The following is a 19,018-nucleotide window of genomic DNA, read 5'->3' as shown; positions in this document are numbered from 1 at the left end:
GCAGATCCAAGGCTTATTTCTATAATTTTAAAGGTTAGGGAGTGTTTGATACTTTATAAAAATTATGAAATCTTGTTTTCTTAAAAAATGCTTGTCTTTCTAGCCTGATAATCTATTTATCTAGGATGCCTTTTAAGGGAGGGGTATGCCTTATTTTTCATCCCACTCCTGACAGAGAGGAACAAGCAACTTCTTTGGTGGTTGCCTTCCAATCCTTCCTGCAAACATACTCATTAATCTTATCGGTACTCCTCCACTAACTTATTCAAAACAGCTCTTTGTTCCTAATAGATTCACTATAATTCAGTGATATCTGCCATCCTACTTTAGCTGGACACAACTTACTTAGGAAGCAGTTTGTCTTAGAATCACCAGTTGTGGATTTAAATATAGATATAGTTTCTGATAAAGGATCAGACACTTGTGCAAAATTATAAACTGGATATTAAAATACAGCTATTCATCACAACAGCATTCTGTTTTAGAAGCTACATTACAGTTTACATATATCATCTTTCTGGTCTTCCAGGTTGAATTGTTTTTATTTGGGGATTCCAGCTTGATATGACAGATATTATGTTGGCGCTAAATGCTTCCCAGAGAAGACTTTCTTTTCTTGTACTTCTTATTATGTCTATCTAAATTTTAGTAACTATTAATGAAATAGATTGCTTTATCAAATGATTACTATGACTCCTTTTGACTACAGAAAATATTATCCCCCCAAAAAACATAGTAGAGTGAATAGTGAGCATGTCTACATGAGACGTTTACTACAGAGTTGACTTATTAGCTCTGCAGTAAAATGTCACCATCTACACATGCAGTTCTGTTGGATGGAGTAAACTAATTAACTGTGCCATAGGATAGTACTGCCAGACACAAATACTGTCCTACAACAGTTATTTACTCTGCCACAACACACATGTGGGGCTGGCTGGGGCATGAGAGTGCTACAGTGCAGAGGTTGCCTATCAGCTAGCCCCACACTGAAGCACCTTCATGCGCCAACCAGCCCTTCTACCGCACGTTGTGTTGGGTCAGAGCAACCCCGGGCTGGCAGGCTGACTCCAAGAACTCCCTTGCCAGCCGGGTGTGCTGCAAACTGTGCCAGAGTTTATTCAGCTTCATTAAATGCGCATGTAGATGTATACCCAGCATGTTTTTCAATAACTGAGAAAAACGTCGTCTACTTTCAAGCCTTGTTCAATGACAACTAAAGGCAGAGGTATTTAGATACTTTTAAAAGACTTGCATAGATGTGTATTTAATTTAAGCAGAGGGGTTAAATATTCTGTTGAGTGTTGTTTTGTTGGCTATATAATTCTTACTTCCACAATTTTAATTGCTATTTTTCAGCAGCTTCAGTCTGCTTAAAGCAAATTGCAAAACATTTTTTTTTAACGATTAAATCCTGTTTCTTGCATGGGTCAGATGGATGGAATTAACAGTATGTGGAGGGAGCCTTTATCAACCCCACCTTCCTATTACACATACACAACAGTAAGAAAAGATACCTTCCAAGCAGTTGGCCTTCTAGGAAGGGTGTTTGCACTTGCCAGATGGCTGTACCTGTAAGAGAGCATAATCTTCTCACTGAAAGGCACATGATTTAGTGCTCGTCTTATATGGAGCTATGTGAAAGATGTTGAAATCCAGGTTCTGTTTGCTTAAGGCTTTCCTGATTATTTGTCCTCCATCTCCTATCTGCTTTGAGTCATTATTCCCAGAATGTGCTGCTGTTAACTTCCTGTTTGTAGAGAACAGCATTTAACAATGTAGACCAAAGCCCTATTGCAATTCTAAACAAAATGTGAAACTTCACAGCGAGAGCTGTGGAAGAGGTAGTTATGCATATTTCTGTCTGCTGCCTGTCCATTCATTGTCAAAAATCTCCTACCTCCCAGATGCTTGTAACATAGGTCTGAGAGGAGGAGGGCAGTGATGAAATAGTCAAGTTTCTAACAGCATATGCTCATTGACATGCTTCCTTCCATAGGTGGAATATTGGGTTTCACATGGAAGACCAGTTTTAACTGTGCAGATAACCTGTTGATTGTAAGGGAAATATTCCTGATGAGATGGTGGGTGAAGAAAGCAGGAAGCACATACTACACTTTATGATTAAAAGGTTTTAAAAGCCTTGTCATTTTAAAAACTGTCAGCAGTTGAGACTCGAGTTATTATCCTTTTGTGTGTGCACTGGTTTCCATTTGGAGCTATATACAGTAGGAGTGGCAGCAGCAGCAACCTTCATAATTGAGGTCACTCAGTGATTTCCAAACTAAGTCCATATTTTCAGATGTTCATAACTTTCTGAAGGTGCATTTCTAAGGGATGATTTTTTTTAGCTTGAATGAAAACTAGCATGGTTGTTTGCTAGGTTATAAGGATAGCTGAATATGAAACCTTAAAAAAAAAAAAAGTATTTTCCAAATAAATAGTTTGACCCAAAACCTCAATGACTTATAAAAGACAGGAATCCAGAACAGTGGTTCTCAACCCTTTTTAGAGTTGGGATACCTCTCCACAATTTTTTAATGTGGTGGCATCCCCAGTTGAGAACCACTGAACTAGTGCAATGTGTTCCATGTGTTTCCTATGGTTAGAAGAGGCATAGAGGGGCCATGAAAAACCTTTCTGCAGTGAAAGGGGGAGTTAGACATAGTTGACCAAAATATATCTTTGAATCACCCGGCCTTAAATCAATAGCAGCACTTTAAGACTTCCCTCTGATTAGGCTTTTGATTTTTAATCATTTGGAACAGGGCAGCATTGAAGAGTTAAAAGCAGACACACTGTGCAGTCTTTCATTTTTCTGAAAACTGCTACAGTGACTTTGACCAGTTAAAAAAAAAATTCTTATTGAATCTGGGATGTTGTGTGTCTAGCACTGCCTGTTTAGACAGTGAGCTAACTGTATCTGTGTGGAGAGTTAATACATTTATTCTAATGTCCTGTGATTGAAAGAGATTCATGCACTGTAACTAATTTGTGTATGGCTTCTTCAGGCTGATATCTGCTACCTCAGCTTACCTCAGTGGCTCTGAGCTGGGTTGAGGCTGCTGCCACCACAGGTAGGTAAAAGTGCTCTCTGTGCCTGCCACACAGCCAGCTTGGGAAGACTGCAGCACATGCGCTCTTCTGCCTGCAGTAAGGTCCTCTGATAAACCTAGAGCAGGCAAATGGCCTCTGGTTGTGCTGCCCTTCCTGGTCTGACCCTTTATGGCATCTCCTGAAAACTGAGGTATGTGGGGCAGGTGGAACTGTCCTGCATACCTCTTTCTGGAATGAGTGTGAGGGGGCCAGACCGGGAAAGAATGTAGGACTAGCCAGCTCTACTGCCCATTTTAGCATAGTAAAACTTAAGGGTTAATTGTGAGACAGTTAGGTGGGTACAAAGCTGGCTGTGGGTAGGACCCAGAGAGTTCTGATGAATAGATCTGTGTTGTCCTGGTGAGAAGTGGCCAGTGGTGTCCCTCAGGGGTCCATGCTTGGTCTAGCACTTTTCAACATCTTTATTAATGATTTGGATGTGGAGGTAAAGAGTTCACTGGCCAAGTTCATGCATGACACCAAGTTATGGAGGAGCGTCATCATGCTTGAAAATAGGCTGCAGATATAGGCAGTCCTAGACAGGCTGGCAAGTGGGTTGGATCAAAACCAGATGAAGTTCAACATTGAGAAGTGTAGAGTGCTCCATCTGGGGACAATCAATTCCCAACATACTTACAGGCTCGGTGGTGCTGAACTGACTAGCACCGCAACTGAAAGGGACCTAGGGGTAATAATAGACCATAGTATGAATATGAGCCATCAGTGCGATGCTGTAGCCAGCAGGGCAAGCCATATTCTGGCATACATCAACCAATGCAACTCAAGCAAAACCAAGGAAGTGATTCTTCTGCTTTACTTGGCATTGATGAGACCACAGCTGGGATACTGCGCCCAGTTCTGGGCACCGCACTTCAACAAGGATGTGGAAAAGCTTGAGAGAGTCCAGAGAAGGGCCACCTGTATGATCAGAGACTTGCAAGGCAAGCCATACGAGGGAAGGCTGAGGGACTTGGGTCTCTTCAGCCTAAAAAAGAGAAAGCTAAGAGGAGACTTAGTAGCAGCTTACCACTACATCAGGGGAATACATCAAGGGCTTAGTGAACAACTGCTCACCAGGCCACCCATGGGGAAATGGCCACAAAATCCTGGAAGGCCAATTCAGGCTTAACACTAGGAAAAACTTCTTCAAAGTTAGGGTGTCCAGACTGTGGAATAAGCTCCCTCCAGAGGTGGTGCAATCACCTATCCTGGAAATCTTCAAGAGGAGATTTGATGGTCACTTCACTGGGGTCACCTGACTCTAGTTGTCTTTCCTTCCTGGTGCAGGGGGGCTGGACCCGATGATCTTGCGAGGTCCCTTTCCAGCCCCTTACAATCTATGAATCTATGAAAAATTAGTGTCATAATTGTGCCAAACCTGTGAAATTCTGAACTACACAAGATTACTCTGCGCATGTGTGTTCAGGCCACCACTCTTTTTCTTTTCTCTTATTGCTCTAGTGTTTCATGTTCTTCTACTCTAAAGGTCTAATTTATTCTCTGCTTGCTTTCTTCCCATTATGACTGTTCATGCATATACACACTTCTCAGTATACCTGCCAGTAAGAGAAGGATGCAGTCCTGAAAGTTCAGCATGGTGTCAAAAGTTATTACCCCACCAAAAAAAAACCCCAATAAGCCACTTGTCCATAGGTATCTTTGTGTGATTATTGTCACCTGGGTTCTAGCCTAGACACTTACAGGATGGAAACTTCTCTGCTCTTGTTCATCAGTTTTATGCAATGAATATTAAATGCGTGGAGCAGTGGCTTACCTTTGAAAAGAAGGGCTGGATAATGGTTAGCCTGTTACCTTGTGGTTAGACTAGTGTGCTGGGTAGCCGGAGAGGTTCACTTTCAAACACCATCTAAGTGGGGGGTGGGGAAGAGGGGGCCTAGAACTTGACCCTACTGGTTCCTGGGCAAGTGCCCTAAGTACACAGCATTTGGGGCTACAACAAGAAATGTTACCCTGTCATCTGTTCCTGACTTGGGCACCTACACTGGGTAAGTATATGTAGCCATGAACCATCACAGCCAGTGTAGATTACTGAATATGTGCAATATATGCCCATGTGCTTATGTGTCCATACTGCATGAGTAGTAGTATTGCAAACTGTGTCTAGTACTGAAAAAGCCACTTGTACCTAACTGGAACCAGTCAGGTTCACAACAGACAATAGAACTTATATTTGCTTTAAGACAAAGACACTTATATTTAAAAAACGAATCCTTCAAGCTTTTTTTAAAAAAAGTTGAGGTTGTTAAATCAATTGCTCAGACATTAGAAAAATGCCATAATTAACACAGTCTGTGCAATCCTAATTGGGATTCCTTATGTTTGTAGTATGATACAATGTTTAATGTCAAGATCTCCTAAATGATGATCTTGACACATCCAGTGAGTGGGCAGTTAATTAATATTTATTTTTAATCCCCGTGATTCAGCATGCTATCCAAGTCCTTATTTAACACGCATCATCCAAACCTTATACTGAATGGAAGATTGTATGGGTGTCTCCTTAGAGACTTTTCTCTCCAGAGCAACCGAATGTTTTACAAATATCAACAAATTTATCTTTACAGTATCCCTTTGAGACTAGGTAAAAGTATGCTTATTTTGCATCTAGGAAACTGAAGCCTGGAGACTTAAGGGTAGAATTCTATGCTGATTTGCAGTTACCAATTTGAGGCACCCAAGCCCTATTTGATGTCTTCCCCCCCTCCCTCCCCCGCGCGCGCAGGGTATCTTGAATTTTCTTATAGAATACTGTATGTTCACAGCCTAGCTACAGCAGCTTGGCTTACACTTATGTGTTCTCAGTATTTCTGCCAAACAAGCACCTAACCTCTTCATATCAGATGTACAGATAATGAGGAACAGAGTGACCACCAGTGATTAGTTGATTTCTAGCAGTGTTTTTCAGTCTATTTTAATTTGTGGAACCCTAACAAATTTTGAATGGAGGTGCAGACCCCTTTGAATTGTGTGGGTATTCACATACTTTTGATTGATTATAGTTACCTTTCATGACTCTGTTAGACATAATCTGCAGCCTGATGATAAGAGCCTGAGGACCACAGGTTGAAAACCACTGGTTTATAGGTTTTCCTTAGCACCACTAAGCAATGCTGTGGGTGCAATCCAGCTTGTCGGTCCCACCCATGCTGGCCCAATCCTGTATGCTTGGGTCTGGCAATGTGTTAACGCACAGGGCTACATTATCCATCCCACAGGGCTCCCCATACATCCAGAAATTTGGCAGCAGAGGAGCAGCAGTTAATGCTGCCAGCGCTCCCCTGCCACCAAATTTTCAGCCTCTTGGGAAATCCTGGCAGACACGGGCTGGGGGTTGAGTACCCATTCTAAACCATAATACCATCCCTTCTCTTTTGACTATTTGCCTTATGGACCTTCTGACAGCCTCCAACACTACAGATGAGGTCAGAACAAGTCTGGAAAACAATAGCTTGAAATTAACTTTTTTGTGAAGTTCTTCCTCTAAGTAGTAGGTTAGAAGGCAAGTGTTACAAGGCATGACATATACAATACAATTTTTATTTGTGGTGTGTTGAATTTGAATTTTATAGTTGATACAGTTTGTAATTTAGTAGTTAAATTTGCAACATGCATTTAGAATGGATAAGAACCATACAAACACCAACCCACATTCAGGAATATCTGTCTCTGCCAAATCTAAAATTAAATACCAGAAGTAAAAGCATTGATTTATCTAAACTATGCTCCAAACATGGCTTTGGGTTGCGTACTGAATGATGTAGTGTTTGCTAGTACATGTTTGAAAAGCAAAAAAAAACCCAAAACAAAAACAAAAAAACCTGAACAAAAAACAAACAACCCCATAAATGAATGTGAAAAGATTTTCTTCCAAGATTGCTTTTATAACAAAAATAAATGGCAATTTACCTAGAAAATTTCAACAGGTTTTTTTGCTCATAAATATTCAGGCAACAGTTTATTTTTCTCAAGTTCTTAAAAGTAGTCTAAATGAACACATTGCAATCCATGAAGCCAATAGCATCAAGTTAAGAGGAAAATTTTTAGTGCCAGTTACGCAGCTTATGAATGGTTACAGAATGTGATGGTCAAATTTTTTGTATATTGGTAGTATGGACACAGAGTATATACCAATAATAGAAATTAAATTAGCGTGGTGAAACTTATTTTGATCTATTACTAAAGTCTCTTAGGCTGTGTCCACGTCAGCGTGGACATTTGTTTCCCAGGAACAACTAGCAGCGGGATACCTTGTGCCATTGCTAGTTGTCCCCAGAGAACGCCTGTGCCACATGTCCACTGGCATGTGGCAGGTTACCATGGGTGGAGTAGGGGAGGCTGGGGCCAGCACTGGCCTGGTCCCAGCAGCCTTACCTAGGGTACTAGGGGCCTCCTTGGGCTACAGCAGTAGTGATTGCTGCTTGGAGCCTGGCTGGCAGCCAGAGTGTCCCTGCATACACCGCTTCCCCTGGATATTCAGGGGTTAAAAAAAAAACTATCACTACTCCCTTGCAGTGCAGAAAACAGCTAAAGGTGCGGTATGTGGCGCCACATCGCACAGCTGCGCTTGTCTGGACGCAGCCTTAAATCACTTTTGACCTGACCTCAGATAGCCTTTCATAGGTAGGGTTCATGTTGGTTTAACTTTCATCCACTCCTGATTCTTTTGTCATAATCTGAAATCACCCAGAAATCTAGTCTTCTCTGAGGGAATTCGGATCCTTCTGAATTTGAATAAATTGTAGCTGAGTCTGGTTTCTTAAAGATTTCATTATATTTTAAATGCAGGTAGATTTAGAAGTTCCTTTGAAGAATGATCAATGTTTTTGGGTAGCTGTTACATGAAAATATTCCATTTTATTTATCTATATATATTTGTATTAAATACAATACTTCCTTCTAAACCTGTACTGAAGAGACTAGTAACCTGTGCAATCACAAAGCAGTGCAATGGTAAAGGAAGATTTTATCTCTTTTTAAGTTTAAAAAAATGTTTCATTTGCCCTTATGGAACTACTATGTTGCTCAGGTGGTGCTAGATTTGTGAATATCAGATACTTTTGAAAAGCATCCAGTGCAGGGTAGGCAGTTGTTTGGGCCCAAGGGCCACAAAAGAAGTTTGAGCTAATAATGGGCTGGGTCAGCACCTCCCCCCCAAACCAATGCAACAACTCGCCAAAGCTCCTGCCTATGTGGGATGGGGCTGCAGGTAGGCAGGGAGCAGTGTTCAGGACCAGGACAAGTGTGCAAGGGTAGGATCATGGGGTGGAGTTGCAAGGTGGTGACAGCACAGGGCCAGGGCCCAGGGCAGAGCTGCTGTCCCTACAGCAGATGCCGGTTCTGCAAGCAGGAGCATGCAGAAGCAGATTGCAGGTCTGCCCCAGCCCCATGTTGCCACCACCCCAAGAGCCCAGCCCTGGCCCCAAACGCAGCTCCCTGCCTGCCCATGTACCCTGCCCATGTGGCTCCTGACCGATCTCCATGGAGACCCTGTGATTACAGGGCGGTGACAGCGCAGGGCTGGGGCAGAGCTGCAATTCATTCCCTGCACGTCCCTGCCTGCAGAACTGGGGCTCTGCCTTGGCCCCGGACCCAATGCTGTCAGCGCCCTGTGATCCCAGGGTCTCCGTGGAGACCGTCTGGGAGTCATGTGGACAGAGCGGCCATCTGCTTGCTGCATGTCCCTGCCTGTGGAACTCATCGCCATCGCAGGGGCATGCAGGCAGTGAATCACAGCTCTGCTCTGGGCTCCTGCTGTCACCTCCACAAGATCCCAGGTTTTCCTTGGCTCCACCTGCCTATCTTACTACTGGATGCTGCTTCTAGCCAGCCCAGAGCTCCATCCCAGCTGCCTGGCCGGGTGCCCTGCACACGCAGTTCCCATGCCTACCGGCAGGTGCAAAACAGATGGGCCAGGGTGCCTGGGCAGTGGGGGTGGGTCCAGCAGTGGCAGCTAGAAGGAGCTTCCCCTTCTGGGGCTGCCAGGAAATGGAGTCTGGTTGCCGTGCTGCCCTAGCCCTACTGCGTGCCCGGGGGCACATGCCACACCCCAGGTTCCCCCTTGCACCTGGGACTGAGGGACCCTCTGTGGGCCAGGCAAAATCCCTCAGTGGGCTGGATCTGGCCCCATGAGCCATATTTTGCCCACCCCTAATCTTGTGGCTTTGGAACACTTTTAAAGACTACTAGTTTTTAGAAGAAGACTATTTAGTAATTTTGGATAGTCTCATGTCACCCAAAGATGGAAGCTTCAAGAATTACCAATCACTGCTGCAATTCTGAAGTGAGACAGGAGATGCTGTCATCTTAGTATGTATTTTGAGAGCATACTTGGACTTGCAGGAAGTGTAAGTGACGTTAGGGTGGCTTGGGTGGGGACTGCAAGGAGATGGCGAGCAAGGTGGTATTTAGTGCCAAGCTTGCTGTCATATAACAGTAAAGTACTTGTAAAATTTTTCCTTGCACTGCTAATTTTGTCTTCTGAGTAAATGAAACTAAGGCACTGTCTGATGCCAGGGTGAAATAAAGCAGCAGTTTACAGAGCATTGGGAATTATGTTCTTTCATTAGCTAATAAGGTCTTTAGAAAGATTCAGTAATAAGTACTAGTAATCTTTTTTGCTGGAAGAATAAATTATGAAAAATGCTACAGCACACATTAAAAAATCCGAATTCCATATGACAGTGCAGTGGGTAGCAAAAGAAATATAAGGGAGGAAGAGGCTAGCTGCATAAAACTTCTTTTAATGTTAAATACTTTCTGGGTTATTTCATCATTTCATCTGGGTTTGATTGCTTCTCTTTAGTCAGATTTCTCAAAGTGAGGTTTTTTTTAGCAGAATTATTTTGTGTATACATATAAAAGGGACTTAAGTGTTGCTTCTGGTCAATTTTTTAAAATTACAGATGTGATTTCCTTTTGAGAGATTCTTTGCATCACTTTGAGTAAATATCCTTTTTCACTAATACAACATCATTTCTTTGTTATTTATACCCTTTGATTAATGTCTGTGTATTAGTTGACATTTTATAAAATTGTATATTTTCAATATTTAAATTTTGAATTGTGCCTTGTCCCTAAATTTTAGCATTTTAAAATTTTACAAGATTAAAATGTATGCTCTTTTGAACCAAAAAGTACTGAACGCTTAAAAAAAATATACAGCAGTTCGCAACATATTTCAAAACTTGGACAGATCCAGTTGTATAGCACATATTGTTAATTACTTTGATATGCTGTATTTTCTTGTGTACAACACACACTGTACCCCCTCTCCCCAAATTGGGGCATGTGTATTAATCAGGGAAAATGATTTTCTGCCTAGGATAGAAACACCCTGTTTTGATTCCTGCTCCACAGTGCAGTAGCTTTACTGTTAAGGCAGCTGAAGGAATCAGTTGACACAGTGGGCCTTTGTTCTTGACTCCACGTGTGTTAATGATTGTCTCTCCTTTTTAATGGTCTTGATGTTCCACTAATCAAGCTAACTTTTCTTAGGGCAGTTTTGCTCTCTGCTAGCTGTTCCTGTTAATTTAAGCAGGAAAAAGAAGGTAAATCAGCTGAAAATTAGGCTCTGTCCTTGCTATATGCAGAGACAGGTAGTTAGCTGTGTTAGTCTGAAGTCAGGCAGAAGACATGTGCACCTTGTAGACTAACTAAATAAGGTAAATAGAGAGCATAAGCTTTCATGAACTCTGCTCCCCCAACCTCCAGTGGTTGCTCCTGCTCCTGGTATTTCCCCTGCTGCACCACACCACTCTGCACAGGCAGGTAGGCAGCCTCAGGTGGCTCCTGCCCCAGCACATGGGGCTCCAGCTTCAACTTCTGGCTGCCTTCCTGGGAGCTAGAGCCAGTCCTGCATGGTGGGGTAGGATCCGCCTGGCTGAAGCTGCCTGCCTGCCCACCCAGAGCGGCGCAGCGCAGTGCGGTGTGGTGCGATGTGGTGTGGTGCAGCAGGGGCAAGATCAGGAGCAGGAGCCACTGCTGGAGACGGGGGAAGCAGAGTAGCACCTGGCTGGCTTCAGTCATATCAGGAACAGTCCCACTGGAAGCTGCTTGGTACAGTGCAACAGAGCAGGAGCCTCTGCTGGAGGTGGAGGGAGCAGAACAGTGCCTGGCTGGGCTGCAGGCGCCAGTAGGAGCACGGTGCAGGCTGCCTCAGCACAAGAGGGCAGAGCTCAGCCCCATGCAGAGTGCTGCAGGGAAGGTGAGCACTGCTGTATGTACTCCCCATTGTCCTTCTCTTCACTCATCTTTTCCCCTTTACTCTGTCTTTCAGAAAGAAAGGGAATATTCTATTCTGGGGTTTATTGTATGAGGAAAAAATACAGTACTTTGTGGTTCATTTATCTAGGAAAGAAGGGCATTGCCTTGTAGCAGAAAGCCCCCTTTTCCTCTTGCCTGCATTTGCTCTCCCCTCTTTGGATATGTTTCTCTTTTTCTACCTGTTCTTCCTTCCTCTCTCTTTCACTTTAAGATAAGGAATTGTATTTTAAAATTTGTATGTGTGCATTTTGTATCTCCCCTTGTAGTTTGGTATTTTTTATCTATTTGTGTGCCATGGCATTTGTAGCTTATATTTTATACTCCTCACCTTTCAACTTTCAACTAAATGTGTTTTAGTAAGTTATACATTGTAACATTGTTAACAAAGGCAGGAATCAAACTGACCTTCCCTGTATCAGGCTGGCCTCTGAAAGAGTGAGTGAATCAGTGACTGAATGTGTAACATAGTAGCAGGCAGCAATTATCACCTGGAAGCTGCAGATCAACCAAGGGAAGAATTCAATAGAAGACAATGTAACAACCGGGAAATCTCTAAATGTCACTGATCAAGGGCTAGAAGCTCTGGCATGAGTTAATCAACGCCAGAGACCAACTTTTAGGCTGAATGTCTCCAGATCGACCCCTCCCAAAGCCCTATTCTAAATTCATCAACAGACTCCCAAACCTGCACGTACATGCGGATGACCCCTGGGGCTGACAGATGCTGTCCAGTAGCCACCGAGGGGGGGGAAGTCCCACGAGGGTCAATGACCCCTGGATTGGGCAAACCAGAAAACTGGGGAGTCACCAAAGTCTGCCAGGGACAGATAAAAGGCAGTGAAAAGTGACCCTCAGTGGCGCCCTCTTGATCTCGATCTCCAACTCGACCAGACCTGTCCAGCCAGAAGGACCAGCCGGCGACCCCCTTCTGGAGGATAACACCACGCTGAAAGAAGCCTCGACTGGCCATCGACGGCAGACTCCAGCGCTTGTGGGATAGGTATACCTGACTCTGTAGCCTGCTACTGTGAGTGTGTGTGCATGTGTGTGCATGTGTGTGTGTGGGGACCAGCCCCAAGGTTTATGATTACAGTGTTTTTATCTGCCTAATAAACTAGAATTTTAAGGATCCCGAGTTGGACATTTGTAGCCAACAGCCTTTCTAATCCACATTTACGACCCTTACTTCTCCTTTGGACTCCTGCTAGTATCTGTTTGAGTCCTCTTCAGTCCAGATTCAGTCCTATAATCTTTGGCATGCTCCATCCCCATTTTCTGTACTGTTTTTGTTTCCTTTTTGAAAATTTTCAACCTTTTTTGAATTCTAAAATACAAGATTTTCTAGGAACAGTGCTGGTGTGCTGCAGAGAGAGCCTCGTTCATTCCTATGCAGTTGCAGGTCTTGGGTGTTTTGGGGACTGATGGAATTGTAGTGGCAAAAAATTGCTTTCAACACTGGGGTTTGGAGAACTTGCTTGGGGAAAGAGGAGGGAACAGCAGATTGCTTATGTATGATAAATCAGCCTGCTAAATTATTTATAAACCATTAATTTGTGTTAGATAAACAGGTTTACATTGCATCTGAGTTTTGGCCTTTTCATGAGTAGGCTACTTGTTCTTTGCTCTTGCAAGGATCAAGGATGGCTGTATAGAGGCCTTCATATGGACATTTTCAACCATAAAAAATGATTCTAGGAGAGGGAGCACTACGGGTGTTCCGCCTGCAGCAGCCCCCTGTCTCCCCTGCTCATCATGTTTTTCTGCGACTAGAGTGATCCTGGTCTGGGGAAAGCATGAGGAGCATTGGCTGCTCTAGTTCTCCCATTCCCAGGAAGACTGGAGCAGTGCTGTAAACTCCTTGCCTGCTCCTTCAGCAAAGATTCTAGAGAAACTCTCTCGCAAGTGATATTTTCCAGGCTGAGCCCTGGAAGATCTTCCCCTGGGAGAAATTCAGTGAACATTTGTTATACTTGTCATTTCTACCAGTAGAAGGGCAATTCTTCTGGTAGACGTGTAAAGCTTGCATGTGGCCTAGATAGCTGCAGTGTCTTAACGCAAAACAACTTGGCTGTGGATGAATGTTACTTACATTTCTGCTTTTAAAAGTTAAAAATATGCCTTTCCTATGAGACAACTTGAGCCATTCTTGTATATTGAGGTGATATAGGCAAAGGTGGAATGTCCAAAAGTTACAAGTACTTAAGGTAACAAATATGAATCTTGAATGGATAGACAGGTACTTTTTGGAATATATAAGGTTAAACCTTCCTTCCTGTTGGTCACCCTAATTTATAGATTTTTGAGTGAGAGAAAATCGTAAAGAAATCTGACAGCTAGGTCATTCAGTTTCAGGGAGAGGTTCTCTTTATTCATGCAATGAGCATATGATGTCTAACATTACTGAGGAAATCTGGAGAGCATCCAGTACTTAAACTGTCTGACAGGATGTATTGCTGGCATTCTCTCTGGCCTATTTAAGCAGTTTTTCTGTTTACAGATGTGAAGAGTCAGCTGTGTAGTCAGCTATTTGTGATGCAGTGAAACTGCATTTCCTGTGGGATTTGAATGATGTTGCTTAACTGTGGTCAGCTGAATTCCTTGAACAAGAGAGCAGAATTTTTTTTTGCTCATAGTCTCTTGTTGGTGTTGAACATGCATGCACAAGCTAGTGAGAAAAAACATTAATATGTAATACGGCATGTTAAATATTACTGTGTACCCTATGTTTGAGCTCACAGACTTTTAGTGCTTTGTGCTAATGTTGAAGAGAGCAGTGGAAACTTTACCTGAGAAGAATGGTTTCTTAATTGTCCAAACAATAGCCTTCTCTGTAATAAGAATGAAAACATAATGGTTTGTTGTTAGGTTATAAAAGTAAAGGTCGTCTATACATTTGCTCCAGGGTGGTGGTGGGGTGCTTTAATTAGAGTGGCTTTCAGAGCCACTCTGATTAAAGCGCCCGCAGCATCATGTGTATTCAGCAACCTGTGCTTCAAAATGGTGGTGGGGGCACTTTAACTAAAGCTTATTTTGAAACGCAGGGGCGCTGAATACACATGATGCAGAGGCTGCTGGAGCATGCTAATTAGCACGCTCCAGCAGACTCAGTCAAGTCTGTTCCAACACATGTTAATTAGCATGCATCAGAACAGAGGTGCCTAAAGTTTCATATGCCTTAAGTCTGTGCTGTAATGTTAAAGGTTCATGATTCCCTCCCACCTTTCTGTTTGTGTATGTAAAGAGGTTGTTCATTATCTTTAATGAAATGTGTTGCCTTCCCATTTTTGGCATACAAAAAAAAAGTTCATTGAGGAAATTGCTAGCAACTCCCATCCCCCAAAACTAAATCACATTAAAGTGTTTTAGATTGCAAAGTTAGCATTAGAAAAATGCTAGATTTACAGTTGCCGATGCTTCCTTGATTTTGCTCCCTATTTTTGACAATTATAAATACCCTTTTGTTACATAGGGAGCCTGGCAAAAATTGTATATGACTGTTCTGTGCAATTCAGTTGATGTACAAGAGGGAAAAACATTTTGCTTGGGCCTTTGTCATTTACTAACTTTAGAAAGATTTACTGGGAACTCTAAGTTTTAACATAAACAAAAGTTGATATTATTTTTTCTTTCAAACTATATTTGCAAACAGGGTTGACAGTGTGACCATGTATAATCATGTAGCTATATAGGAGAGGTAAAATGCCATTTATAATACTTGCGATTTACATTCCATTTACAATACTTAATGCCATTCAATACACTTAAGTTTAATTCATATCTGCAGTGAGTGTTTAACCCACACGTGGTGAAATATTTGTGTTTTAAGCAAAATTTTTTTTTTTTCTTTTATATAAAAATGTATGTTACACTGAGCATGCCTATCCAGTTTTTGTCTTCTGGCTGGCTGTCTCTGAAGGAACCAATACCAGAAACTCTTCTACCCATAGACATCTTGGAGCTGTAATGATTTTATGAGGTTGTTTGATACTGTTATAATTTCATAATCCATAAATAGCCATAGAATTTTGCCTCTAACTCCAGTATAAATCCCCCAGAATATTAAAAAAATCTTATTCTTATTTATTCTGTCAGCTGGTAAGGCGAATGGAAGGGATAATGACCACCTGCTGAAACTTTATTCTTCTGTACAGTAGAAATCTAGAAAAGTCTGCTCCCATAGCTAATGTGTTGACATATGACAGTAGGGGCCAACCTTTTTAGTAGGTGTCACAGATTAGCCCTGCAGCCTCCCTAAGTGCCCAGTCCCCTTTCCCTGCCACATCTGCCACGCTGCTTTCTGCTCCCTACTCTGTGCACATGGCCCAATCTCCTGCTCTGCTTCCTGCTCTATCTGCTGCTACCTGTCCCTGGTCACATGCCACACAGGCTGCTTGTGCCACTTGTGGCACTCATGCCACAGGTTGGCCACCACTGACATAGGACAAAGTGTTTCCAATCTGAGTACCTACAGCTAGATGGCTGAATCTATATTTAGGCTTCTCAGGTGGAGTGCTCTGATTATCAGATAACAGGAAAACTGCAGTTTCTACCAATTTATTAGCAGGTAGGGATGCCCTATAACTTTAGATGAAAGTGGACTGATTTTTTCAGGTGGGCAAAATACAGAATTCAGAGCTTAATTTAAGGTGCCCAAATTTGAAAACGATTGCTTTTGCCTGATATACCTCTCCCCCTCCCTTCTCTCCTTATCTTCCATTTCCTAAAGAAATATGTATTGTTTAGAGTTAGTCTCGGCCGGCCGGAGCCGACTTGAGGTGATTTTAGAAATTACTCGTTCGCTGGGCGGGCTGGTGAATGGAGAGACAGACAAAGCTTAATGGTTGCAAAAACTTTACTTGCGCCGCTTGTAGCCGCGACGCAGATGGTCCGGTCGTTTGAACAACTATGTGAGTTGCTCCAGCTGGCAAGGCTCAAGCCAGTCAATCCATCCACAAATTAAGCCGGCGGGGAAAGGGTACGTCGAGGATTGCACTCGGCGACGGGGAGAAGAATCGATAGGTGATCAGTCTATCGATCAGCTCAGCCACAAGTCAGATCTCTTTAGAGGCACTCTGCAGCGTGCTCAAAGTTCTCCGACTTGGGCGGAAGTCGCACTAAATTTTAAATGGCTAGCAAGCCAATTACTAGCTGCCACGTAGGAATAATTTAGAACTGGCCAATAGCGGGACACAAATTTGCATTCAAATGGCGGGAACTCTCTTGCACTGGGGTTTTTCTGTTGCAACAAAACCCTTTGCTGTGCAAGAGGCTCTCATGTGGCGGGAAAATTCCATCGTGCCGAGGCACCAAAATCACTGGGTTGTGACAGTTACCTATTGATTTCACCTTCAAAACTTTGAAGCACATGTGCTTGACTTAGAATGCTGCATACCTTTTTGACTGGTAAGAAAGGAAGGGCCTGGGAATAAAATTCATGGTCTAAATTCATTAAACATCAAGATGTAAAGGTGATTTCAGTAATTTTTGCTTAAAGCTAAAACCCCGGAGAGCCTTGCTTTTCCTGCAGATGTTGGGATTTTTTCCCAACGTTATGGCTCATGATAGTTTACACCTCCTTTAAAATGGGATATTTTCTTGGAATGAGAAAAATTGGGGATTGATGACATTACTCTTATTGAAATTAACAGCTAATGCCCAATAGACTTCAGTGGGAGCAAGCTCAGGTCTGAGTCAATGTTTCAGTTTAAACAACATTTGGGCCAAGTACTGTAATACTTAATAGTATTACATGTATTCTAAAGAAGAAGAATTGAACAGCAAAGAGATGCAACTGTGTTGACCTCTGTGTGAGATGAGGTAATTTTTACATGCTCAGAAAAGACTACATATAGATGAAGTTCCAGGATAACTAAAGAAGACCTACCTGGTAAAACTCTCTTCTTTTAGAAGAAGGGTCATTTTCAAGGACTCTCTTCATGTCTTGCAGTAACAGAGGCATTAAGGTCTGTGAAAGGGCTATATCTTCAATCAGGGCAGTTTGTAACGAGGTTCGGATTCCTCTACTACTACTACTACTACTACTACTACTACATCCTTTGCTCATTCACAGCAGAGGAGAGAGAGACTTGATAACTTCATTTCCTTCTCCCTTCTTATTTTATCTTATACTATCCCTTATGCACTATCACTATTTGTTTCTATCTTGCCTAAATATTCAGTACTTCTTTAGTCTCCTCAAGGAAGTAGTATGATTTTTAAAAAGTCCCACACATTATTCTTGTTTGTGTAGTTCTACGTCTAGTTGTATCTCACAAGTTAAAGCTCATCAGCACTTCGCAAATAAATAATAATAATGGTTTCTTTGGAATGCAGGGTTGATTACTATTGCAGCATTCTAAATGCCTTAGTACAGTTGAACCAGAATGCAGTGAAAAAGCGTTTGAGTCTAAAAGAAAGCAAAGTCAACTACAGAGCACTGGACCAGAATGGAACTTGAATTTCACTTTGTTGTACATGGTGTTCTAATGGATGCATGTTTAACTGTGCCAGGAATAAAACCAAAAACTATGTTGACTTGGTGCAGAAAAATGATCAGACAGTACACTTTTACAAAGTGTTTGACATATTTTACAAAATGTACCGTATCTGTTACATGATTTTTGTTGGCTTATTGGTGAAATCTAAATGTTATAAAACATAACCTTTCCATGATTTTATTCAACGATGAATTTTCCCAATGCAGTAATGTCATTGTAGATAGCCATGTAGTAAGAGCCTTATTCTTTGTAGTACAGTGCTGAAAAATGTTTGCAAATTATTGAGAAACTTTTACTGCTTTCTAAGTAAATACTCAATATAATTAAACTGGTGTATTTTTTTCTGTTTCAGATGGAGCAGTTATCAGATGAAGAACTTGATCATGGTGCAGAAGAAGACAGTGATAAGGAAGACCAGGATCTGGATAAGATGTTTGGGGCCTGGCTTGGGGAGCTAGACAAACTTACACAGGTCAGCAGATGCAAGCATTTGAATAAGTAATTTATACTGGTGTTAAACCTTCTTTAACTTACACATTCATATATCAGTGTCAGCATAGAGTGCACATGGGCTTTAACCATACAACATAAAAATCTTTTGAGTGGCAGTATCTGTCAGGCATTCTATTGTGCTCCCATACAAAGGCATAAAGTATTGCAGAGGAACATCCTTCCCATAGTTTTTTTTTTTGCTACCTATAGCAGCAAGACAGAATCTAGCATGCGTCTAAACCACTGCTTTCCTTGAACTTTAAATCCAGGTGTTTTGACCAACTCTGTGAAGAAATCTTCATCTTCACACTCCTTGAATTGAACATAACACAAAAAATATCCCTGTGAGCCCACTTAAACACCCAGGCAGCATTTGTGCCTATGCAGGCTGGATGGAGCTAAAACTTAAGTTCAAACACAAAGTTCAGGAAGTTGGACATGAAACATCGCTCCTTTGAGGATAGACTTTTCAAGCTCCCTATCAGAACTAAGGTAGTGTAGGGAACAAGAGACCATTAAAAGAGTCTGTATTGCCTCCAGATAAGTTTCTTGTGCTGGAGAGGCAGACTTGCATGAACTTCCTACTTGTTCTTCAAATATCTGCAATGAAAACTCCAACAGACAGTATGTATGATGTATTACATAAGCAA

At 42.1% G+C, this 19,018-nt stretch overlaps 1 protein-coding gene across 6 annotated transcripts in view; it reads left to right on the top strand.

Annotated features, from left to right (window-relative positions):
• Window positions 1–19,018, top strand: part of RAPH1 (Ras association (RalGDS/AF-6) and pleckstrin homology domains 1) — a 214,662-nt gene that overhangs the window by 56,236 nt on the left and 139,408 nt on the right. For all 6 annotated transcript variants that reach the window (XM_059727087.1, XM_059727086.1, XM_059727085.1 and 3 more), the window contains exon 2: window positions 18,229–18,348. In XM_059727087.1, coding sequence (XP_059583070.1) covers window positions 18,229–18,348 — 120 coding nt within the window. The remainder of the gene's footprint in view (window positions 1–18,228; window positions 18,349–19,018) is intronic.

This window comes from Alligator mississippiensis, chromosome 4, assembly GCF_030867095.1.
Source record: "Alligator mississippiensis isolate rAllMis1 chromosome 4, rAllMis1, whole genome shotgun sequence".
NCBI classification, from domain to species: domain Eukaryota; kingdom Metazoa; phylum Chordata; order Crocodylia; family Alligatoridae; genus Alligator; species Alligator mississippiensis.
The sequence above is the reverse complement of the archived record's forward strand: the minus strand, read 5'-3'. Positions and strand labels throughout refer to the sequence as shown.